A 26,854-nucleotide genomic window follows, 5' to 3' on the forward strand; every position below is an offset into this window, starting at 1 on the left:
CTTTGTGCCCATCTGTAACAAAATCCTCCGGGCGGACCTTGAAATGCAATTTGCAGTTTGCAAGAAAAGTGTCCAGCATTCCCCTTTCTCCGGAAAACCTCTCTGGCATGGTTGCAAAGCATTTACTCCTACGCGGCAGCGGCGGAGGCTGAGAAGCTGCAGCCGTTGCCTGATTCACTTGCGCTTGGAGCATGGTGATTAATTGCGTGAGCTGGATCACCTGAGTAGCTAACTGCTTCTGCTGCTCCAAAAGGTTTTCCATTCTTATTTTTCTTAACAGAAAAAGTGCTGGTAAAACGATTGTCAGAGCTTATTCTGTCCTGAAGAAGCCGGTCTGAAACCAGCCACTTTTGCTTATCTCTTTGGGCAGAGTGCCCAGACTGGGAAGCACGCCAAGAAACAGCAAACACAGCAATTAAAGAAGTAACTAATAAGGTGTATTGGTCACACAGCTGAAACAGAAATACATAGAGCAATTGCTGGTTGCTTACGCAAAACACAAAGGCAGTCCATAAAGCATTCCAGATGTCAGTGAGGGTACGAGAGAGTCACGAAAATCCATAAGCCAGTCCAGATTCCAAAGGGCAGGAGAGAGTCACGAGGTCCAAGAAGTCCAGAGTCCAAAACGATACAACACGGCAGGAACACGGCACGGTCACGGGTACACGGTCCAGAGCTTCTCCCAGGCAAACCAGATAAGCTCTGACAATTTCCTGGTCTGCAGACTGCTATCTAAATACACCAGCTCAGCCTCACAGCTGTTCCTTGTTCAGCTGGCGTTTATTAGCAATCCGCTTAGATCGACGTAACGCCTCCTTCTCTGCCCTTTGCTGTTTGAACGAGGGCACGTGTAACAAGTCTGTTTGCTCCTCTTCTAAGTCTGCACTGGATGAGGCCTCTGCTGGCTGTTGATCAGCCAAGCTGGTACTGGGTCCCGCCTGTGGCTGCTCATCCCCAGAGTCCTCATCCTCAGACAACTCACCATTCCTTACAATCTCCCTGAATCAGGTGAGGCTGTGCAAGTCCTGGACCAGTGCCTAGACTCAGTAACGGGCTTAATGAGGGCCAATAAATTGAAACTAAATTCTGGCAAAACAGAAGCCCTGTGGGTGAGTGGTTCCAGGGCCAGGAGATAGGCTCATTGCTTGTTCTGGATGGGGTTGCACTCCCTCTGAAAGGTCAGGTTCATAGTTTGGGGTACTCTTAGATCCATCAATGAGGCCCAAGTGGCTGCTGCAGCTCAGAGTGCCTTTTACAAGCCTTGCCTGGTTCCGTAGTTATGGCCTCTCCTGGACAGAGACAGCTTGGCCATGGTGCCAGAAGCATTAGTAACTTCAAGGTTGGATTACTGCAATCTGCTCTATGTGGGGCTGCCCTTAAAGCTGCACAAGAACCTGGAGCTAGTACAGACCACAGTAGCTTGGCTGTTGTTGGGAGCTGCCCCTTTTCAGCATGCAACTCTTTTGCTGAGGGAACTGCACTGGCTGCCTATTTGTTACCTGTCCAGGTTTAAGGTTCTAGTACTAGTGTTGGGACCAGGATACATAGGAGAGTGCCTTCTACCTTACCAACCTATCCAGTTACTGAGCTCAACTGAAGGCTTGTTCCTGGTTGTTCCATATGGACCCATGGTGTGATTGGAGTCCATCAGGAGAAGAGCCTTCAGTGTAGTGGCCCCCTTTCTATGGAATTGCCTGCCTTTGGAGGTCAACGTATTACTTCCAGTGCCTCCTGAAAACATTGTTTCAGAAAGCTTTCCCTGAATGACTGGCTGCGGTTTTATCAGAACTTTCTTTTAAAAATGTAATTTTTAATATGGTGTTTTTAGTCTTTTAATTCTGTTTGTTGTTCACCACTCTGAAATCTTTGGATGGGCAGTGGTATATAAATATTGTAAATAAATAAATATAAATAGAGAACATTATTTCAAGGGGGGCAGGGGTCTTGTGGCAGACAAAGATGAGAACTGGAGATATAGCTAATATGGAAATGGTTTGTTGCCCAGTAATCTGAGAGTTGCAAGACCAACATTACTGTGAGGAATTTGTAGTATTTGGTCTATTTCAAATTATCAAGATGTTGGGATGATTTACCAGGCTGTGTACATATGAGACTAGTAGCCATTATGACCAGATCATACTGAATACAGCAAATAAAACTTTGGATCTCACCATCTTTCTTTTTTAATGAAATGTATCCTCAGGTATTTGTTTACAGCAGTAGTATTGGGGAAGGGAGTGTTTCACTATTTGCCTTTGCACTGTTTTACTAGTCTAACTAGTCCCCCCACAGCTGCCATTTGCTCTAATGTAGAAAAATATAGCAGCTGCATTTTCCCCCTTATGACGCAATCAGTAGTTGGAAATAGGGATGTATGGATTTTGTTACATCCATTCCGTCTGTGTTTTGCAGATTGTCAGGTGTCTTTTGTTCCATCGTCCATTCACTGATGGAATCAAAAAAATTTTTTAGGGATGTCTAAGAAAGAAAGAAAAACACGGCCCATAAATTGATGGAACCCACACAACTTGGAAAAAACCAATCCACTGCATAATCTCCAGGTCAGATTCACAGAAATCTGAACTCACCTGAATCCTTGGCAAATGTCTCCGACATCCCTAGTTGGAAGGTGGGAGATTTTGATCAGGGAAATGGCATGTGCATGAGGGGAAAGAGTTAAACACCTCTCCCAGGATCACTAATGCCAGCAAATTGGCAGCAGCACCCTCCCCACACACCTACAATGGATGCATTTCATTAAAAAAAAAAGTCAGGAGATTGGGATGCCTTAACGCTGCATATCAAATGACAATGTGCAGCTATTCCATCTTTTCCTCTTTAACAGATTCTCTGTGGTAAGAAAAAGTCAGAAGTTATGGAAAAACATGGGGGGGGGATTTTACAAATGGAAGACAACACCTGGATTACCCCCCAAACTCTGTAAAATTCCTTGAATGAAGCAGGGCAAAATGCACAATAAAAGCCACATCTGGAAGCACATTCAGTTACAAGTCTCCCAAACCTTATTTGTCCCAAAAACACTCGTCATGCAGCTCTTTTAGTGCCAAATGGAAAGATCAAATTAATGTCTCCAGAGTCACCTATTTAAATGTAGCACAGAAACCAAGGAGTAGGAAAAGGGCTCTTTTTTGTTCAGTCCTGACATGTCTTTCAAAACCTTAGTGAACAAATTACAGGAATTATGATCTTGTGACAAGCGACAGTAACTCAGGCAGAGCAAGAGCTGCTTTACGCAATGCAATTTTCCCTATTCTGAAATATTTTCAATTAAGGAAAATTAGTTTACCATAAACTGTAAAGCACAGTCCAAGTGTTTTTCACACATTGGCTGACGTCTGAGATATACACATCAGACATCAGCCAATGTGAACACAAGATGCCCTTTCCAGAGTCTCAGCATGCGAAGAAGATTCACACCACATTTCTCATGTTATCGGAAATGTTTCCTTGCACAGATACTGCCTCCATGTTAGTAAACTATGATAAGTGAAAGGGCCATAAATCTATGGATTAAAACTGGGCCATTTCAATGATGTCATGGTGCCCAGAAGGAATACTGAAACTGTAATACCTGTACCGCTTGACTCCAGGAAAGGATGATGGAACAGAGGAGCCTGTAGAAAAGCAAAAACAACACATACATGCAAGCCGTGAATGCCAAACCATAAACCAATAGCAGTAAATGCATTTCTGCCTGGTTTTCCTTAGTAATGTCACCAACTCATATGGTATTTTCCTTCACATCTTGTGTGAACAGCAAGGATGATGAGAAGATAATGGGCTGGATATTCTAATTATACTGGAACATTCCAACTGTAGAGAACAAAGGTGCTTCTTCTGGCCAGATAGCTTCAAGTGCTACCAATCAAAGGACACTGTGCAGCTATTTGGTTTTTTTCTTAATGGGTTTTATTTTATTTTTGTAAGAAAAAAAGATGGAAGAAAAGGTGGGGAAACATAGGAGGATTACAAATAGAAGACAACACTGTCCGGACCCTCCGCACTACCGCCCTGCTGTGAAATTCTGTGAATGGGGCAGGGTGATTGCATAATAACAGCCTCATCTTGAAATATCCTAGTACTCATAAGGAATTCCATCCTGCTTCACACTTCAATTCTCTTATTAGGATCCCTCAGTCTTAGTAGTCCTAGTAGTCATCCCATCCCTTAATCTCACAGCAAAATTTTGCCAGGTTTTTAGCACACTCAACTCTCCCAACCTGCATTCTGCTTCCCATGAAGTTCTCCATTTGGCTGCACATGAAAGGGAGGTGGATGTTGTTTGATAGGTGATGTTATGAGGTTCTGACGCTGTGCTGGCAGAATCGTAGTTATGAGGATAGGGTGTGGATCCTTGATCCTGATCTCACATTCAGTTATAGGGATGCTCTGCTTACCCAAGGGAATGTCTACAAAAATAATAATAATAATAATAATAATAATCTTGTGAAAGACGTAGGTAAGACGGAGAAATCTAAAATGTCTCTAAAATATTCTCTTCTGCAGCCAGAAAATCTATTACCTTGCTACTTGAATAAATTGCAAGTAAAATAGGTTTCATAAATGGTCACTGGTTCAACCCAATGCAACAAGGTACTTTGAAAGATCCTGGACAGTATTATTCAGTCTACTTTTATCAAACTTCATGTAAGGAGATTCCACAATTTCCTTGCTTTCTTTTGTCAGATATGAAGAGTTACATTTAGAAAAGTGGATATTCAATACCAAACCCAACTTTTTAGAGTAAATAGAAAACTGGATCTCATACCAAAAGATTATGAGTACTTCAGTTCTCCATTATCTTTGTAGAGCATAAAGCTATCTTCTCTCTATTTGATAATAGAAATTGAGACATGTACAATGTCCATTGTTTGTATCCTATCATGGCTTATGGTCATATCAGTTTCACAGGTTTTCATAGAGCTTCAAGCTATATCATGGAAACAACCTCCCAAAGCATGAGTATTACTAGTATATCAGTTGTGTTATATTTTGGTGTGGCTGTTGAGAGCACCTACTGAAAAAGGCCATAATTAATAACACGCTCCATTTCTCTCCTGATAATTGGAGTATGTGGAAACTACTTTAAAACTTGCAGTATTTATTTATTTAGAATATTTATATACCACTCTCCATTAAAAAAAAAGTGAAATACTGGGTGCATATACATGTATGTGGTCATGTAGCCCTTAAAAGGAGGGCAGTGGGGAGACATACAAGGTTTTCCTTAGAAATGAAACTGACTACACTTGCAATCACCTAGCCAAGTTTATCATGATCTGTATTGGGGATGCAGGTACGAATGGGGGATTTGGAATTAGGAAAAAGACACAAACTCACTCCCTTCTGCTCACCTCATATTTTTACATTTATCAAGCAACAAAAGCTGGATCAGGGTGTCGTGTGTGGGTGTACACACACAAACACACACACACACACACACAGAGAAAATGCAATTTTCTACAATGTGTGCTGGGATAAATTTCTCACCTTGATACTTACTTAGATTTTCTCCTTGTAAAAATGAACCAAGTGAACCATCTAGATCTTGGCCCTGTATTAAAAAATGCAGATAATACATTTATCTCTGTCTTTATTACAGTGTCATCATATCTGATGATATATCAATGCTTACCACTTGTAACTTGTAATAGACAGAGTTTCCCTTTTTGATCCCATATACATGGTCATTATGGCAAGTTTTGGGAACTCCTGCTTTCAAATGAGTTAATTTTAAACTAACAAATTTTTGCTCCCAGTCCACCTACTATATAAGTAGGAACAGCTAACTATATACCAGGTGTGTTGAGACCTGGTTTGAGGAACCTAAACACCACCATATCCCATTCTGGGTTACAGCAGAGTTATAGTAGTATAAGGGACAGGTGAGTACTCCACTCACCTGACTATGAATGAGTACCCCACTCACCTGTCACTTTTTTGATGAGGAAAGGTATGACCCTTATACTAATCACCATTCTTTATTGGGGGGGGGGGCTTCCAGACAAAGGGGGCCTAGTGCTAACTATTGGAATGCATTTTGCAGCTATTCTATCTTTTCTTTCTTGTCAGTTTTTCCATGGTAAGGGGGGGGGGGAAAGGAAGAATCAGTGAGAACCATGGAAGGATTAGAAGAAGAAGATGTTATCCAGACCCCCATAAAATTCAGTGAACAAGGCAGGATGATTGCACATTAAAATCTGGGAAGCTGGTCTGGAAGCATCCAAGGTTACTATAATATGGTAAACCAACGAATGGTGTTTGATGAATGAGGTCCAAACCCTTACATTTCCTGGTTCAGGCAGATATTTCCCAAAAGCTAGAAAAAAGACCACAGACACACAAACAAGCAGACAGAGAATATATGGAAAAGGTAGTTACTTACTACATCTGACTATGAATGAAAAGCTGAAAGAGCAAGTTACAGAATTCTTGAGCAAACTGGAATCAGACTGTGATTCTGCACAGTATTCTACAAAAATGTAGAATTGTGTGCTTAGGGGTCAATTATGCACCCAGGAGAAAGACCCTTAGCATATATATATACTTTAAAAGAAACAAATGGAATGAGGAATGGGATTATTACTTCAGAGACAGGTAACCTGTGGCAATTTTGTTTGAGATACCAAATCTCACTCCCTACAGAGAAAGTACTTAAACATGAAGTGCTACTAGCACCAAGCTCCATTTCCTTATTCTTTAAATACACATTTAAAAATGCAAATGAGTGAAAACGATAACACTAGAATCTATTCTGTGGAAGATGGTATTCAGTGATTAATCAATCAATCAAAAGGAAACTATAATTATGATAGACAGGAGGTGTATTTGTAAGGTCCCAAATTAATTGAGTAAGACTATACCTGGTATACTTAAGACTTTTACGTTATGTATGAAAGGAAATGAACACTTGGGGTTCTTCCATTATTATTATTATTATTATTATTTATTTATATAGCACCATCAATGTACATGGTGCTGTACAGAGTAAAACAGTAAATAGCAAGACTCTGCCGCATAGGCTTACAATCTAATAAAATCATAGTAAAACAATAAGGAGGGGAAGAGAATGCCAACAGGTACAGGGAAGGGTAAGCAGGCACAGGGTAGGGAAAAACTAACAGTAGAAAGTAACAGTAGAAGTCTGCATTGTTCCAGATGGACAATTCCTAGCACTACAATCAAAAGACACTGTGCACCTATTTCATCTTTTCCTCCTTAAACTATTTTTTGTGTGGAAAGAAACAAAAGCAGCAGCAGTGGTAAAAACACAGGAGGGTTACAAGTAGAAGATGGTGTTATCTAGACCCCCACCCCCCAGGTGACTGCACAATAAAAGCCTCATCTGGAAACACCCACAGTGAAGAGTTAACACAAGATTGTGTTCCACAAACCAACCTGACGTACACAGATTTCTTGATTCACCAGCTTGTTCTTTAGTTCTGAATTGCTGTCTTTTCGTGATCTCTTGGAAAGACTATGGCGCTTTCCATGGCTTGGAGAATTAGTGCTTGCCTAGAAGAATTTAATAAAAAGAGTGTATCTTGACTTGCTCTTTGATGATAGTGGGAGAGAAAAGGATGAATAGGAAGCTGCGCAAAGATCTCTTTAGCAGAGCACAATTATTCTGCTCAGAGCAGGAAAATCAGAGGAGAGTCCAGAAATCCAACAGAGGAGGCAGCCATACAGCGACAATCACAGTTCAGTTCAAGGTAACTGACACACATTAGAAATTCTGGATAGTCTGTGCAGCTATGAGACTGCATACTGATAATTCTATATAACACAAAAATATAGGCAAATATCTATGACTACCATCTTATTAGAATAATAAACTCTCATTAGCCCTAGTCAGCACAGCCAATGGTGAGAGATGATGGGAGTTGTAGTTCAACAACATTGGGAGGGACCAAATGTTCCTCAGCCCTGTACTGAAGGGATTTACACCAGTGGTATATTTGTTGATTCTGGCAATTGCATACTAAATGCCTAGTGTAAAAGCACCACTGGAAGCACTGCTGCCAGTCAGATACACCATATTAGACTAAATGGACAAATGGTCTGACTCAGTTCAACTAGATGCACCAAATAAAATCAATGCACAAGTAAAACACAAAACAAGAGTATTTCTTTCACAAATCGTGCAATTAAAACTCACTAAAATCAAAATATGTCTGGCCACTGACGGAATGACATCCACTAGTGGAACGGCCTCCCATGTTCCCCTAAATCTGCTGTGGGGGTCGGGGAAATGTTTGGAGCAGATTTTTCAGATGTGGGGGGCTGCAGCAAGGAAGGAGAGTGCAGGAAAGGTTTGTTGCATAAGCATAAGTCCACTCGCATGACATTGGATGTAGCTCATTGCTGTTTTAAAATTAAAGTGAATACGCTATGTAAAGATGTCCCTGTCATGACCCGTTATGTTGTAGATTTATATTTTACAAGCACATAACACAAAGATATACATTTCCACAACAGGCAATACAGACTAAATGCAGAACAAGGCAACAAAGGAAATAATGAGACAAAAGTCAGACAAATAAGGCATCTAGCCTGCAACCCTGATTTGTTTTAGAGACAAATAAGCTCTCAGTTATGGTCAGCTAGGCTCTAACACTGTAAGGCTTGATAAAATTGGAACAATCTCAATTTTATTTTTTTATGTATCTAGCTTTCATGGTTGCTAAGAAAAACTTGCAAACATGATGTATTTGCGGCTAAAGGCAACCCAAATCTCTAAAAGAAGTCCCATGCATATTGCAATTGTAAAGTTAAATACACTGAAATAATTTTACATGTAAAGCAGATTATTGAAATATAAACATTCGGGTTATTCATAAAATTCGTTGTTTTTCAATCATTTTCTATAAAACATTTCAACCAGTTACTTCAACAAATCCTAAATCAACAGAACAAGAACCTATTAACACTTGCAATTCCATCTAAGGCCTCATCTTCAAGAGCACAGGAGGAACGCACATTATTATTCTCTCCAGCATGTTGAAATCAGCTCCGCTCCATCATTATTACACAGCACAGCCAACCATCCCTAAAACCCGACTTTTCAATGCCAGAAAATACATACTTCCTAAGGTGGAGGGGATGGGAGGGTAGAACCAACATCATCGAAAGAGAGGCTTGTTACCCTCTATAGTTTAATGGATGGGGAGTAACTAACCCACAATACTGGCTCCCCATGTGAGCAGCCACTGGCACAAATAAACCCCCATTCCAAAAAATATTGCACCAGCCCTAACACGACATCAGAGAACCCAATTAATGCAGTTCCCATCAATTATCACTGATTATTGATCAGAGACAACAGTATGGATTCCCAACCCTGCTAATCTTCAAGGGATCAGATTTTGGGAGTAGATGGAGCTTTGGAGCAGCTTCACCTGAGGTCATACAGGCAGTAGGCTTCCCATCCCTGAGCCAAGGAAATGCCTCTATCAACTCATTTCCACACAGTCTGTAACTGGATGTAGCACATGCATCTGATACAGGGAGGCTCTATATTAGGGGGAAATCGTGCATCTGATACAGAGTGTCTCTACATTAGGGGGAAATCGTGCTGCTTTTCCAGGGCAGCTCCTTCATGTGATTGTGATGGGCTCCATTACATGGGTGGACAGGGACAACCATGTAGTTTGAATTGCCAACCATGTGGTTTGTAATTGAAAACTTCCCCTCCTTTCCGTCCTCATAGCCTTGAATGGGGCAGCACCCTCTAGTGGATGCTTTGTATCGCAACTTCAGCTGCACATGTTAGGAAATCCCAGGATATTTTAGAAGAATTGGGATATCCGGGGGTGGGGGTGGGGGTGGGTGGGTTAGAATGGAATACCGGGGGAAGGATCAGGAGATGTGCAGAAGATATAATCTAGAGGACCTCCAAACTTCAGTGAGTGGCCAATCATGAATGCGCCATATATCACTGGTGTGGAGATGCTCACAGTCTGGACTTCATCCTTCTCATTCGTTTGTGCTTTGTTTTGTGTAAAAGTTAGTACTTCATTAATTTATTAACTTTCTTACTAACCTTTTAAAGAAGTATTAACCTTTCCCTAATTTACCTGAGCAGCTGACTTGATAGCTTTTACCCCAGCCACTGCCCCACCCCTCCTTCTTAATTAATATATATTTTAAAAAACATCTGCTTAAAAGTATTTTGTGTGCATGTTTTTTACAAATAAAACTATTAGCAAGGATACCTTGCTAATTTTCTTTCCCCCCCAGTGTACAATTGGGAGGAGACAAAAGTTGTTTCTGACTTTGCACACTCCTGGATACCTCACAATCCCACAGAGATGTACAAGGTTCTTCTCCTACTGCTTTTTTGCACAGCACAGGGTTATTGGTGCAGAGATACATAGTTGTAATTGTGCAAATTCGGTATTATTTTTAAAAAATTCATAAGCCCAAGAGGCGAAAGTGCATATGTACTACAACAGTTATGGACAAATCATGAAAAAAAACCAACCAGATTGTGTTGCAGAATATCTTAAAACAACAGCTCAGCACAGCTATAATTTAGCAACATTTACTAGATAGAAAACTAACAAAATACCCCAACTGTTGTTTTGTATTACACTGGGAAACATTTCTAGCTGGCTGTCTTCCTCCAGTAAAGGCATTTATATGGTCTGATTTGAATTGCCTCTTACCACATCTTCCTTGTCCTTCAGTACATGGTTCAGAGCATATTCCTTATGCAAATCATTTCTTTCCTTCCTTGTTCGCAACAGTTTCTTCTTCTTCTTTTTCTTCTTCTCACCATAATCCTCCAGAGAATTAAAAACAATGCAATTTTGAAAGTGTTCCCTGTTACCACCCAAATACAGTCACACATAGAGTCCATTTCTCTTTCCTTCAGCATCCAAAGTGTTCCTAGATTCCACATAGATGCAACAATTTAGGTCAGTCTTCTCCAAGCTGATACTCTCCAGATGTTTTGGACTACAGCTCCCAGCATTCCTAACCATTGGCCATGGTGGCTGAGACTGATGGGTGCTGGATTCCAAAACATTTGGAGGGCACCTGGTTGGGGAAAGCTTAGGCTGTGATCCTGTGTACAATTACCTTGGAATAAACCCCACTAAACACGTGGAACTTAATGTCAGCATAAATGTGAACATATTGTTAATACTGTAATGTTTATTAAATCCAGTGATAGGATTCTTAGCCTTCTGCCTAGTTCTATCCCAGTCAGTAGGTTTGGTACCCTGGCACTGACAGCAACCAGTAGCATAACCTCCTTAGGACTTGTACCAATTGTCATGTTTTGAACCACAGAAATACATCTATTTCACTTATATGTTGCTGACAATCCAGAGATCTTAATCCAAAATTCTGCTGAAACCACAACACATTTTTGGCAGGAAAATGAAAGCCCTTCCCCAGTTTATGCCTCCATTACTCTCGCAATTGTGTGTGGAAATACATCGTATGTATATTAGAAGCACCTACTAAATATTATCACTAAAGGTACCACATAGTGATATCAATAGTAAAAGCTCCACTATGCCATTTTGTGTTTTTTTTAAAAAAAATTAAGAGGCTGAGCACTCCTTGCTACCGTATTTCTTCGATTCGAAGACACACTTCCCCCCCCCATATAAACATCTCTAAAAACAGGGTGCGTCTTAGAATCGCGGGTGCGTTTATTATTTCTTAGACTCAAAGCTTTTTTTCTGTTGGTGGTACTGAAATTAGCGTGTGTCTTACAATCGATGGCATCTTAGAATCGAAGAAATACAGTATATCACTGGAGCACCGTAGTATTGAAAGGTGGCAAAAACATCTCCTCCGATAGCAGCAGTGCAAAGTTATTTTAGGAATCCTTTTTTAAAATCAAGTTTTACTGAAAGTTTTTTTCTAAAGACAGCAGGTATGGATACACAATGCATGAACTTGAATACTTGTATCAAAACAAACTTGCAAGCCCATGCTTGCATACCTTATAATATCAACAGCATGTCTCCAGCTGACAATTAATTAATACAACAACATAAAACAAAAAGAAACTATAGAAACTAGAAAACAGCAACGAAAACACAATTATTTATCCTTGCCAATTCATTTTTTTCTTCACCCCCTGCCCCCGCCTGTTCTCCTTTGAAGGATGTACATTTTCCCTGCCTATTGATGGAGCACATATGTCCTGTAATTGTCTTTTTTATGCCATTAACAGCAACTGTGGCCATTCTGTGCCAAGGCTATTGCTCCTATCCTTTTCAAGGGGCCAGGATATTGCACTATATGCTTTTCCATTCTTCCAGGTGCTTTGTTCACCAAAAATGCATAGCTCTCACCTTCTCTACCATGTTCAGCAAATGTGCAGGGGGCCCATCTGACTGGGAACTGTCGGAGCCACTTGTGCTAATTAAGGGAAAAGAGAGAAACCACTGGTGTGATGCAGAACAATATATTGGTGGTCTTATTTATTCTAGCAAAACCTTCCAGCCCTTGGGTAGTTCCTGTTGGTTAGCTCCATGTAATTCTGTCTAGCAGGGTTTTAGTTTGGGGATAATCAGCCTCCCCAGATATCCCCAGAGCTAAGTTTTAATCAGTCTTCAGGTGCTTCCAGAAAGAAGGCTCCTAGCATTAGCAATCAGAAGGCACTGTGCAACTGTTCCGTCTTTTTCCCCTTAACAGATCTTCTATGTTAAGGAAAAAGACAGAGGAAACAGTAAGAAAGCAAGAGAGGGTCATGAGTAGAAGATGTTATTGTCTGACTCCCCCATACACTTATGTGAATGAAGCAGGGCAGTGATACCAAAAAAGTCTTGCCTGGAAGCAACCTTTGTCATAAAAGGTCATAAGAACATAAGAAGAGCCACACTGGATAAGACATAAGACCTATCTAGCCCAGCATTCTGTTCCCACGCCTGCCAGCCAGTTGCCTCTGGGAAGTCCACAAGCAGAACGTCAGGGCAAATGTTTCCAGCAACCGGTACTGAGAGACATATTGCCTCTGATACTGGAGGTAACACACAGCCATCATGACTAGTAGCTTTTGATTGCTTTATCCTCCATGAATCTGTCTAATCCCCTTTTCAAGCTGTCCAGTTAGTGAACCATGTGAGTGGGGGAGATGGTGTGGGTTTTTCCTTCGCATTCAGCAGCCTACTAGGAGTGGTGATTAGATAAACCCACATGACCACCCCTACCAATGTGGTTACAGTACTCACAAATACATGCCAGCAATGTCGGATCATACATAACGAAATGGGTCCTAAGCTGCTGAGAGTCCATGTGAAAGGAACCCATGGGACATAGCAACTCCTCTGAAGCCTTGCTTGTGTTACAGAGGCCAATGGCTCAGAAGAGCCATTGAGTGAGTGGGGTTTGTAGCTGCTTTCCTGTAACTGGACACAGACGTGTAAGATGCAAGCCTTATAAAATATTTGCCTCAGTGCAGAGTGCTGCACTGCAGCACAGTGCAACAAAGAGTGCTGCTTCAGCTGTAGTGTGTTTCTGAGCATGTACTTTCTGAATTAAGCAATTAACGAACACAGTGGTGTGATATAAGAACCTAAGAGCCATGCTGGATCAGGCCAAGAGTTCGTCTTGTCCAGCGTTCCATTCACACAGTGGCCAACCAGCTAGCTTGTGGCTTGGCTTAGGGTGTTCCTCTCACTTCTCTAAAGTCCCCAGGCAGTAAAGTTCCCAGGCAGACATCAGTTACCTGGTTTCAACATCAGATAGAGAGATGTCACTCCAGGTACTGTTTTGTTCATGGCCCAACTCTGAGAGCTTCCTCTGAATTTTTTGCTTCAGTAGCTCCTTAAGTTCAGACAGACACTGCTGAAACTGAGAGAAGAAGAGAGAGCATTTGAGAACTGCAGATGAAAGCCTTTGTTTGTTCTAAGCTAGCCTTCATCCAACAGATTCTACGGTTGCATACAATAATACAAGTATAAGAAACCTAAAAGCAATGCAACACAATCCATCATCCTTCATACAACAATAAGCTAAGAGGCAACAAGTCCATAAAACTATTATGCAAAATTGCGGCAATAAAACAATTTAAAATGCCTGAGCAAATAGAAATGTTTTAACCTGGTGCTGAAAAAATTATAGTGTTGGCACTAGCTGAACTTCCTTAGAGAGGCTGTTTCAGAGTTAGGGTACTGCCACAGAAAAGACTTACAGCACACTGTCCTTTCCTGCGGTCAGCAGGTATCCTATCTGAGCTAATTCCATCCCATGACATGTACATATCCTAAGCTACAGGCAGATACATCATGACATCTACTTTTCATAGTACAAAAATAGGACTTCAGGATTCAGATAAGAACAGATGGTTTTCTGGTAACAACTGGCCCCAAATAATTGAAGCCACTCATCAGCCACTCACTCATTTTTTGTGAACCGCCCAGAGAGCTTCGGCTATTGGGCGGTATAGAAATGTAATAAATAAATAAATAAATAAATAAATCAGTAAAGAGCAGCCATTGACACAATTGACAGAGGACTTCTGTGGACAAAATGTTACAGTTCTAATCTCAATCACAGAAAATGGGAATTCATCCAAGTACTTTATTCTAATGCTATTCTGCAATTAAGATCTATCCATGTGGAATCCCTTAAAAGGAAGATGCTGCACATGAGATGTATTCAGGCCCCCTTCTTTTTCAACTACTTTATACATGATGTGGTGGCTGAATTAAAAGGAGAAACTCTCCCTTCTCCCCATCACCCCAAGTTGGCATGAAAGTGTCAGTTTGACTTTATGAGAATTACATGCTAGTAATTTTCCATGCAGCAATCACCATGGATAGACTACTTGCAGCTTTGGATGTCATTATTATTATTATTATTATTATTATCATCATCATCATCATCATCATCATCATCTCTCTTTTCTTGCTCGTGGCAGTTTTTCTAAATGGAAATGATGAGCTGTGCTAAGACTTGCTGTATTTTGCTAATTCAGGAATTTCCTGGCTATTGAACATGTTTTAAATATGACTGCTTTCTGGATGTTGTTGTGGATGTATTTTGGTAGGCCCAATTTCTGAAGGTTTTCTGTATTTTATTATTATTATATTATTATTATTATTATTATTATTATTATTATTATTATTATTATTATTATTCAGCTCAATTGCTAAAGTTCTCTGGGCACTTCACCAAAATTGCAATTGGCTGACAATAAACTACTATAAAGCCAAAGTTGTCATCCCTGGATGCCTGGAGCCATTCTTCTTTTCTTTTCATCACCAGATTAAGTTTTATTTCATTATTCCCCTGGTCTGTTTGTTTTCATTCTATGCTAAAAAATTTAACTTCGTGCTGAAATTTATAGTTATTGAATTTTTGTGTTTTATTCTGAAGGCCACTCTGAGAGTCATGGCTGAACAGTGGCTAATAACTGTATTAAACAAACAAACGAATAAAACAAACATCACTCAGGCACAAGTAGCAAATTAAGATCATGGAAACTCCAACAGATCTTGTGAGAGCCAAGGCTTGCAAAGCCTATAATAGTTAAATTACACCTGTAGCCTTTCACTTACTGGATTAAATTCCACGTAATGCCTGAAAAAATAAACTTCCTAAAATATGCCTAATGGAACAGAACTTTCTTTTCCCCCCACCATCTAACTTGATATTAGAATTTAATCGAAGTGGTACGATTACATAATTTTCCTCAGAATTATTGTTTTTGTCCTCAAAGTCAGATATGACCAAATTAAAATATAGGTATGAGATCTAAGACACTCCATCCATGTTGTGGCCTTAATGCATAGCAACAATATTGCACTACGGTTTGCTATGTTTAAACACTAGCATAGTTTAGAACAGTGGTTCTCAACCTTCCTAATGCTGCGACCCTTTAATACAGTTCCTCATGTTGTGGTGACCCCCAACCATAAAATTATTTTCGTTCTTCTCTACACGATCCATTGTCATGGGATGGTTTGCTAATGAAAATAATACATAACAATAGCTTTAATAATACAAAAGATGATACATGACATAGTTCAGTCAATACAGTTTCCTAAGACCATCGGAAATATGTGTTTTCCAATGCTCTTAGGCGACCCCTGTGAAAGGGTCGTTCGACCCCCAAAGGGGTCCCGACCCACAGGTTGAGAACCGCTGGTTTAGAAGATTATCTTGTTGAAATCCTGCAATCTTGAACTCACATATCAGGAAGTAAGTCCCACTGAATTCAATGGGATTTATTTCCAAGTGAACATATATAGGATTGCACTGGTACTTTGCACTGAGAAAAGTTCTTACTCTACTCAAATTTAATCTGATGCTACAGTTGTTTTGGAAGGGAGATTTGTCCTTGTCCCATGTTATAATAATTTAGGTGTTTGTAGATAGAATTGAGAAACTTGTACATTGTATTTTTAAGTGCTCCATTCACATGACAGTCAGAAACAAATTTCTTCCCCTACTGTTAACAGGTAAGGAAAATTAGGTAGACCTTCAAAACCCAATTTTGAACTAGCAAATAAATATCAAGTTTTGTTTAAGTCAGCAGCGTATGTCTTGGCATTTTCTAAACCTTGTGTTGCTTTTGTTGAGTCCTATGTTTTGAAGTGCTACCATAATTGCAGCAATGGCAATTTTAAATGGCCTAACTATAATAATACTGTAAAATATGGGTTCTGCCATTAATAATGTCATATAGCACATCTTTGCAGCTATCTCATTGCCTATGACCAATATAGAAATAAAAGTGAACTGAAAATAGGTCTTAGGTCCCATTGAACCAAGGCCATCAGTTGAAACTGTACTGTTTTAAAAGGGATGAAATGAAAGTGTATACACAAATCTTGCAGTAACATTGGCATCTGCTATTCTGGTCTGACTTGTTCCCAGGCCCCTTTGGCAAGATGATGATGATGATTTCTTACCCACCTCTCCCTTTGGATCGAGGTGGGGAACAACATTAGTACAGGAATCAACACATCTTTAAAAAACTCTTGATTTTACATTGTCTGGGGAGGCCTGCCGGAAAAGGCTAGTCTTCAAAGCTCACATAGAGAGTTAATTTTACGAATCTCGTCCGGCAGGCCGTTCCACAATCCAGGGGCGACAGAAGAAAAGGTCCTCTGGGAAACTGATGTCAGCCTAGTTTTGGCTGTATTTGCACACCTAATATTTGCCACCTAATTGTCATTTTTGGTTGTTTCTTGCACATTTCAGATGTATCAGCAGTGAAGTATGAACAGGAGCACTAGCAGATATATGTCTCAGCCTTCTATCTGACCATTTATTCATTAGATGTATGTGGCTATTTCCAGACACATTTTCAAAATGTAAGAAATAAAAAAAGGCAGTATCAGAGACACATCTCAGAAAAACAGGGAATATTCAAAGATATTGGCATCCATCATGGTCCTCTCATCCTGTTCAGCAATAACAGGAAGCTCTCACCTTGGAACGGTCAGGATCACAAAAGTCCAATAAGGTGTCACAGACATGATAGCCCAAAGATTTGAGATCCTCAGAGGTAAAATGAGAGTTATTCTTACTGCCTGAGAAAGACAAACATATATATGGTTCTTCAGTCTTTAGCAAGTGACTCTCTTTTGTAAAACATCCAGTATGGAAAAAAATCATTTTTTTTCCATACTAGAAAGCCTTTCCTTGATTGTTTAATACATTAATGATCTAAACTGAGGACATAAACTTATAAGGCGTAGTACTTTCCTTAGTCATTAATACCTAGTCAAACTTATTATTATTTATTAATACCTAGTCAGATTATGATTATGATTATGATTATATGATTATGATTATTACATTTATATACTGTCCCATAGCTAAAGCTCTCTGGGCGGTTTACAAAGATAAAAAATTACACAGCACAGGAGTAGAATAACAGAATAATTCCGGAAACATCCTCTATAATCACACCTTTCTCTCTTCCTCCTTTCTCACTTAATGCTTCTGAGAACATTTATTTCTTGAATAATAATTTAAAAAGTCACTCTCTTGGTGACTGTGCGATTCCCTACTGCACATCCTTGGCCCTTGAACATTTATCCAGACCTATTAAAAATGATAAGATCATGTTCTCTCAACTTGCCATTTCATGAACTTTTAATTCAATTTTTAAAGTCTTTTTATTTCCTTACTGCCTGTATAATCCTCTACTAATCAATCTCAACACTGGAGCAAACACCTAATCCTGCAAGATCCTGTGATATTGTTAGGGCTAAATCCTATGTTGAGAGTCAGCAACCACCAATGTCGGAGGTTACTGAGTATCCTAATGCAGTATACTCAGAGGCAATTTTTGCTTCTGTGCTCCAGCCACCCTGCATTTTTACTAGATGGGTGATTTTCCCTGCCCAGCCATGGCATTCAGAATGGGAGGGAAGGAGGCTGGGACAAGCATAGGCAGCAGCTTCCCTAGTCTCCTTCCCTCTGCACAACTGCCCCCTTTAACCCATTTCCACGCTCTGGTTTCCAAGCACATCTCCACACTGGCTACAAAGGGGAGCGGGTGGGGAGCATGGCTTACAGGCTCCGAAGTCGATCCAGTAAAATGAACAATCCTGTCCCCCACCCCCCAGATATTGTCTAGGGGACATAGGATTGCTCTCCCCATAGGTCAAAGCTTGTGGAAATATCATGCTTTAAAAAAAAATCAATTGTACACTCTTTTTGATCATGTGGAAAGGCTCTCATTCACACTAGTGGACCATGGATCATCACCACTCTTCCTTTGTTGGCTACTGGCTAGTTTGGTCTTGAGCAGAGAGAGACACTTACCTAGTGTTGATCCACTGAATGTAGATTCCATGGTGTAACTATTCAGTATTCCCATTCTCCACATCACAACCCGTCCTGTTCCTTCTTTACACTTTTGGACCTGAAACTTACAGCTGTTGAAAGAAAACTGAATAACATTCAGATTGATCATTAGCATTTATTATTAGAATTAATTAATTCTCTCTCTTAAGAACAAAAGAAGAACCCTTCTGGATCAGACCAAGGGGCCCATCTAACCCACAGTGGGCAACCAGATGCCTTTTCTTAAAATATTGCTGAAATTGAGTTTCTTCTCTATTTTCCTTACAATACAACACAGTACACTTCTCGACATTTGAAACATTCCCTGATGCCAGGGCCCAAGCATCGTATTTTAGGCTCAGTACAAAATTTCAACAGGTGCCCCTTCCTACACCATGGTCCCATCCCATACATACAATCTCATGATTTGTGATTATAGCCAAAAAGGGCAGTGTGGTGTTTGTGTGTATGAACTAGGCATTTATGGCATGTATTTTAGGCCTGTAAATCCCACTACCTCTGGAATTATTATGGTGCTTTGTTCTTCCTACCACCTGCCCCTACATCCTGCTTATGCACAAGGAACTCTGGAACTGGTAGTTCTTGAGAGAGGATATAACATAAGGAAGAACAAATCTCTCTCAAACTACGAATGATGCAAGCACACTTTGGCTGGGTTCACACATTACGCTGCTCTAACACTGCTTCTGACTGGCTCCAGCAAATCTCATTAAATTTGAGCAATAGGTATACAGATACAGGGAAATAAGTTTCCATTATTAACAATTATTTCCATATTAACAAAGTTCCAGAGTTAATTAACACAGGAAGCGTACAGACATCTCTCAATGGGGACGATAAAAAATGAATGAGGGAAGGGCCAGCCTAGGTCACAGGCAAGCCCAGGATTTAATGTGGAGACACAAGCCACATTGCAGAGAAAGTGCCTAGGAGCCGCTTTAAATAATAATAATAAAAAAACCCAGAGTAAAATGACTCTCCAATACTGCAGCTTTTCCAGGCAGAAGGCATTGGTTGGGAGCGTGCTGGCCACGATGTCATGTGCTGCAAACGACCTCACAATGCACCCCAGCCACAAGAAATGCCTGGGAAGACAGCCCTTATGAGATGTGGTGTCATGTTTACCTCAGCGCTGAATACAGAAATTGGAATGGAGAAATACATTACAATACAAAGCGGACATAATTCAGAATGAATGAAGATGCCTATAAATTATGCCCATGCCCCACCTTGTCAGGAATATTCTTGCTCAGCATAAGAGGAAAGATTCGTTCATGGAGTAGTTGTTCACGTGCATATTTGTTGTTACAGCCATACATGAATATATTGTTCTTCCGACTGTGCCCATGGAAGTCACAATACAGCAGGACTTCCCGTTCCTCAAGGACTCTGGAAGGGAAGGGATACAAGCAAAGAAAACAGGAAACATTTTATTGTAGAAATGGCTGGCTGGTTGCAGATAAATAACCATAGCTTGCAGTTTCTTTCCCACTCATGTGGAAGAGTCAAATGGTTAAACAAGTTGGATCAAAATTCTGACATTTCTTAAGCTAGGTTTCTATTTAAAGCCTGGTAATTTAAGATAAACGGGCAGGTTGATCTTATGTTCTCATTGGAATATGGAGAGATCCAGTGGCCAACATCAGTGGCATAATATATCCACAATCCCATACACTCCCAGAAACAAAGCAGTAAGCACAAAAATACCTGTAGAAACAAGGGACCACAGAGCAACACTGCCAGACATTCTCACAGGTACCCTGGCAACTCTGGAGCTACCCACCAATCCTAATGTTCCCAAGCATTGAGAACCAATTAATAAAATGCCATCACTCACCTCTTGATCATGGCCCGAGTGTGCCAAATGCAGGGGAAAGAGTCCTTCAATACTGTCCTGTAGTTCCTGTTCAAGTCCCTTCCTGCAAGCGAGCAGCGGTAATTCCCCACAATTACTCCATCCGGGTTTAGCATGGGCACAACTTTGAATATGAAGAGATCCCGAAGGAGCTGAGCATCAGGGGAATCACTTAGGATGAAATCTAGGAAGCCTCTCATCACCCAGGAACTGTTTGTCTCTCCAGGATGGACTCTGGCACTTAGTACAATGGCTTTCTTTGCTGCTGCAGCAACGGCACTTTTGGATGGATTGGTAATAGTGAGGAGGTATACTATATTCCCAGCTAGACTGTTGCACAGAGGGCGAAGTTTGCAATACTGAGAGTGGAGTGGATTGTTTACCAAAGACAAGAGGTAGTGCTGTAAATCTGAATAAGTGTAGGGGTAGAAGTGAGCAAAATAACATGTGTCATGGCTGTATGGAAAGCACACTGTCCAGGTGAGGCAATACAGGGTCTGACCATCCTCTGTGTTATATTTATAATATTTGATGCCACTACCCTCTCTCCTCCAGCCAACACCATGTGACTGAGCATCCATCTGAGAGTACAGGAGAGGCTTCATCCCCATACTGTAGAGACTCTTGGCTTTCATTAGATTAACAATTGTGAAGCGATAGGTAACATCCTTTCTGGTATTTTGTACTCTGAAGTAATACCATTGTGTGTGCTTGCTAGTATAAAGATCTGTCCGCAATGTGAGTTCATATTCATACTCGCCTCTGAAATGCAGTAATTAGGAAAAGAAAAATGCATTAAAAGCCAGCAGCAACCTCCCCATCCATGGGGCACTATGTAGCATAGGGGTGGACAACTTTGATTCCACTTGGGGCCACACTCCTGCTGTTACACCACCCATAGCGCTAAAAATATGTGGTGGTCTGCCACCACAATTTGGCTGCAAACTGATACAGAAAATCAAAAGGGACAATTTTAGCTTGAAAACACCTGTTGGATCTAGTTCTTCCCTTGACAACCTTTCAGATATTTGAAGATTGCTATCATGTCTCCAATTAATTTTTTCCAGGCTAAACATATCAGCTGTATAGGATCATAGAAGTCGAATCATAGATGTTCAGGGACAGATCAAAAGGTGCTTTCCTTTATGCCCAAGAAACCAAGAAGGGAGCTAGTAGATTTTCTGCCAGGTTGATATAGGCCAAGGATGGGCAACTTGTGGCCCTTCAATAGTTTTGGCTTGTGGTCCCATCAGCTCTGGCCAGCAAAGCCAATGGTAAGGGATGATGGGAATTGTAGGCCAAAACATCTCGAAGGCCATTAATTGCTACTCTCGCATGTAGGTACAAAGTCTGACATATGAAGTGTGAAGAGGAGGGAATGTTCCATGTCATGCCTAAAACTCCCAGCATTGTTGGATGGCTGAACCTTTGCTTCAACCCAGGAGTTCTTCAGACTGGAAATTGTGTGTGTATACATATTTTTAGAGTGTCTTAACTTCATGTGCTGAATTGGACATTATGTAATAACCATGAAGTGACAAGTCTGGAGTAAGAACTGTTGAATTGGATGAGTTAGTCCAAGAATGAATATAATATACATCTGCTTACAAACACATTTGTGAAAGTACTAGTGACTTCAGCAAACTAACATTTACACTTCAGTGATGCTAAAAATAGGATTAAATGCCAAATTCCCAAGCAAGGCATACTGAGGTAAATTCCAGAGGGACAACTGTGTTTGTCATAATGGACCTGCACAATGAACAGTCTTGTGGTACTTTAAACTTTAGACTAACATTTATGTCACAATAAACCTGTTAAACTTTAAAGTGTGTGTATTGAGGGAGTTGGTCGAAGTGCCCACATTTGTCTTTGTCCACAGAACTACAAGAATGAATGGCATTTGCTATAATTTATCATATACATGTTTAAATATACATTGGTCATAATATATTCAGGAAATTATCTTATCTAAAGCTTTTTGATCTTGAAGGATTGCTTTAGATGCATAAATTGCACTTGAAGATCTGAAGCATCTGTCATGGGCACTCTTTTTCTTAAGACAGTCTCAATATGTGAGATATCAATGCAAGAACATAGTAAAAACCAAAGAATAACTGTCGGCTAATCATTCTAGGCCTTTGCCTAAAAATGCTTTCTCCTCTTTTAGTTCCAGATAACTGCTTGCCCCTGCATAATTTTCAGGTCCTCTTACTCACACCCTGACAGCTTTCTGGAGGTTTCCGCTCTCAAAGCGTGATTCAAACAGCAGTACAGTGTCCTCTTGATTCCTTAAGCTGGTTGCAGCTGATTTGATGGACTCTCTTGGTCCTCCAACTTGGGAACCAGTAAAACAAGTGCCCTTGGTTGCTGCAGAAGAAGAGGCATCGCTGTCAACACAGAATTGCAGATCTTGGTCTCAATAACTAGGTTTCTGTATCAATGCTATAAAATCCATATTCACAATGATTGACAAATATTGAGCTCCCATGAACAAAGAGTACTGAAAACAAGGTGATTTAAATTTGGCCTCTGCTATTGCTATTTTCTAAGAACTAAAACTAAACTAAAAATTTAAAACATTGTTCTCCTCTAGGTGTTCATCCATGATGACTAAGAACTTAAGGGTGCTTCCAGATGAAGCTTTTTATCATGCTGTCCATTAGCTTGCCCCATTCACAGAATTTTAATGGAGGTCCAGACAATGAATCTTCCCTTTGTAACCCTCCCGTTTTCCCACCACTTTTTTATTTTTTTACCATGAAAAATCCATTAAGGAAAAAAAGATGAAACAGCTGCATAATACCTTCTAACTGTTAGTGCTAAGAGGACCCTTCCATCTGGAAGCACCTATAATTGCCCTCCACAGGCTTTCCACCTTTGAGGGGGGAATCATAAGTATTTTTAATATTTTTCCCACTGGAGGATAAGCACTTGGGGGGAAGTTTTTAACTTCATGTGTATCATCTGTTAATCCCATTTTTCAGGGTACACTTAATTCCTACTTCCCCAATTTTCTATTTTCTTCTCCCCACCTCAAATACTACCCTCAATAGTCCATAGATCCTGGAAGGCCACAAGACTTTTCATGTAATGGTGGGAAATTGTGGGTTAATTAAATAAACCATGATTTGCTGGGTTGCATGCTGGTGTGCATAACCAACATATGATTGGCTCGATTGTAGGTTGTTGTGTGATGTGGAAACCCTGGACACTTTGGTTTTTTTGTGTTAAACAGTTCAAAGTTAGCATAAAAACTAATCAAAGGTTAACTCTGGGTTCCTTAACACAACGTGCTGATTGGAAGTTGATTATGCAAAGCAGAAGCAGTTTGTGCGCAACATGCAACTCAGCAAATCTTAATTTGCTGCTGTTATGTGTGAACCAGGTGTTTGTCAGGCTATTCACGGTGGTGGTGGTGATGGTTTAAAATATACTTTTCGCTAATTTACAAACTCATTTATTTATTTATTGCATTTTTCTACTGCCCAATAGCTGAAGCTCCCTGGGAGGTTCACAAAAATTAAAACCATTCAAAGTATAAAACAAACAGTATAAAAACATGATATAAAATACAATATAATAGCAAAACCAGGATAAAATCAGCAGCAGTGCAGAAATACAAATTTAAAGTACTTCTCCATATCCAAGGAGTCCCTGAACATGGAGAAACCTTTTTGCTGGGTGGCTCTGTGCTGAACTGATAAGTCTAAGTTTATTAGTAGAGGGAACAAGTGGGACCTGCAAGACAATGTTGTGGTGTGCATCCCCACCCCCACTGAGAGCAGCACATCTGTTTAGAGCTCCAGCCGGTATGGAATAGGAGCCTTGTAGTGCTGGTCAGCCTTGGGGGTAGGATTTCAGTAATGGGGGAGAAATAAAACACATTCTTCTCTCACCTCCCTCTAACCTTCCCCTACTGTGCTATATAGATCTAGAAAGCTGCCAGCCCCAAACCTAGCTATAAAGTATGGGGTGCAGGGAGGACACAGTTCTGGAAAAGAAAAAGGCTGACCGGGCTTGAGCAGGTAAATTCCCTCTTTTCTCATGCCCTGTTTTTCTCTCCCCACCCCCTAAAATGGACACATATAAAGATTCCATGTCTCAACTACTCTCAAAGGTAGGCAACCTGATACCTTCCAGATGTTTTCAACTATAGGTTCCATAATTCCTGACCCTTGTTCTTGCGGCCTGGTGCTAGTGGGAGTCCTACTCCAAAACATCTGGAGGGCACCAGGCTACCTATCCCTTAATTGACAGACTCATATAGTTTGCTTGACATCTGGTCTCTTAGATTTTTCTCTGTCTCAGTTCAAGTGCCACTAGCAGTCTGTAAACTCACAGGTTCTTATAAGACAGTTTTTGTGGTTAGGAGAAAAAAATCTTTTAATTTATCAACGTGTATAGTAGAGAGTTCCCCGAGTATTAAAACACACACATAATTTGTAGATAGCATTGTTTTGCTTCTAAACTGATAATCACACAAGTTTGCTATTCAACTATTTATAATAATTTCAAGATATTTTAAAAATCAACCTGAAGGTTATTTTCAGACATTACGGTTTGTAGACATGCACTGTTTTTGTTCACTGGAATTGATATTATATACTACGTATCTTATTAAGAATGTAATGTCAGCATATATGAATCCAAGTACCTGGATCTACAAAATAGACAACAGATCCATAATCTTCTCCCTTTACTTCTGGTGCATATTCATTTCCTGTTGGCTGATAGAAAGGTTCAGGTTCAGGGGGAACCCACTCTAACAAAAACATAATGATATGTTTCATTGCAACATTACTGGTAGTTGAAGACACTAATAAGATATGAAATATTCTCCCCTCATTCTCTTACTCCCAGTGGTTCAACCTCCAATTTCAATGTATGTGCGACAAGTTTTGTGGCGTGACATATTATATAAGTAAATGAAAAGTACTGAATATGAAATTATTACTTAAACTGGAAAACTATTTGTACTGTAAAATGAACTAGAATCTGATTAAAGAGAACCAGACAAAAGATCTGTTAAAAGACACTTTCAGATGGGACAGGAATAATCAGTGGAGTTTTTGCAGGATCAGTCTCCTTGGACTTGTTTTATAAATATTTTCATTAAACCATTGTGAGATAAGTATGGTGATGAAATTGTCAGATGACATCAAATTGTGAAACATTGTTAGTACACAGATGTTTTCCAAGATGAACTGGGTGACCTCATGAATTCAGCCAACTCAATAAAAAGTAAATGAGGTTCAGTATCAAGCTTAAACATCTGTGTACAAATACTGAACTACATCACATTTAACTTCTCAAATACAGTGATGCACAATTCACAGATTACAGTTTACATCAGTGGTAGGCAATCTTTTTGGGCCCATGGGTATGTCATATATTTCAGGCCCGTAGTTGCATTTGTCTTGTGGTCATTTATGTTGGGGATTCTCTCTTTTCTTGCCCTTCCCTTTATCCTCGTCCTGATTGCCTCCTCCTTTCTTCTTCTCTCCTGTCCCCTGCTTCTGCTGCCTATCACTGCTTTTGCCTCCTTCAGATTTTTCCCTCTATGCTGCCGACACTTCTGCCACCTCCGAATTTCTTCCCCCACCCCTGCTGCTGCTTCTGCTGCCTCCTCCGGATTCCTCCCCACCACCACCACTTCAGCCTCCTTCCCTCCAGATTTCATACACACACACACAGGAAGCAAGAAGTTGGTTGAGTGGAAGATAAGTCTCCTGATCTGCTGACTTCATGCTTCCTGGCAGCTAAGGTGACCACAAAGGTAGGGAAAAGCAGCAGTAGCACAACAGGTATTGGTGAGCACAGGGGTGTGTGAAAAAGGGATCTGGCAGTCACTGTCAGAGGACTTGGCAGGCACTAGTGCACCTGCATTGCTGATCCCCAGTTTACATTATCCTCTTGGTGTAAATACTGCTTTCACTGTTAACAAGCAATAGCCCTGTTCAGAAGACACCTTAAAACACAACTTTAACCACAGTGAATAAGGCAAAAAGCCTTATTCACCATGGTTAAAGCTGTGGTTTAAGGTGTCTTCTGAATGGGGCCAATGTGTGAAATGACCTTGTTAATTAAATCCTGTAACCACACTCGTGATTTAAATCTAGGATTGAAATAACAATTTAGAAATATATTTTCCACAGAGCTGTCTACAAACTGAAAGAATGTTTTTCT

General features: G+C 40.3%; 1 protein-coding gene across 1 annotated transcript in view; it reads right to left on the reverse strand.

The window, feature by feature from the left end:
* The window catches only part of AGBL2 (AGBL carboxypeptidase 2), a 35,639-nt gene that overhangs the window by 6,164 nt on the left and 2,621 nt on the right, over window positions 1–26,854 (reverse strand). The window contains exons 5-18 of the mRNA XM_063118339.1: window positions 25,323–25,430; window positions 22,885–23,035; window positions 20,648–21,427; window positions 20,040–20,199; window positions 18,765–18,895; window positions 17,425–17,521; window positions 13,712–13,836; window positions 12,336–12,402; window positions 10,689–10,805; window positions 7,395–7,536; window positions 6,309–6,340; window positions 5,512–5,575; window positions 4,242–4,430; window positions 3,593–3,635 (exon numbers count right to left, since the gene is read on the reverse strand). Of these exons, the coding sequence (XP_062974409.1) occupies window positions 3,593–3,635; window positions 4,242–4,430; window positions 5,512–5,575; window positions 6,309–6,340; window positions 7,395–7,536; window positions 10,689–10,805; window positions 12,336–12,402; window positions 13,712–13,836; window positions 17,425–17,521; window positions 18,765–18,895; window positions 20,040–20,199; window positions 20,648–21,427; window positions 22,885–23,035; window positions 25,323–25,430 (2,206 nt within the window). The remainder of the gene's footprint in view (window positions 1–3,592; window positions 3,636–4,241; window positions 4,431–5,511; window positions 5,576–6,308; window positions 6,341–7,394; window positions 7,537–10,688; window positions 10,806–12,335; window positions 12,403–13,711; window positions 13,837–17,424; window positions 17,522–18,764; window positions 18,896–20,039; window positions 20,200–20,647; window positions 21,428–22,884; window positions 23,036–25,322; window positions 25,431–26,854) is intronic.

This window comes from Elgaria multicarinata, chromosome 2 (assembly GCF_023053635.1).
Source record: "Elgaria multicarinata webbii isolate HBS135686 ecotype San Diego chromosome 2, rElgMul1.1.pri, whole genome shotgun sequence".
Classification (NCBI taxonomy): Eukaryota; Metazoa; Chordata; class Lepidosauria; order Squamata; family Anguidae; genus Elgaria; species Elgaria multicarinata.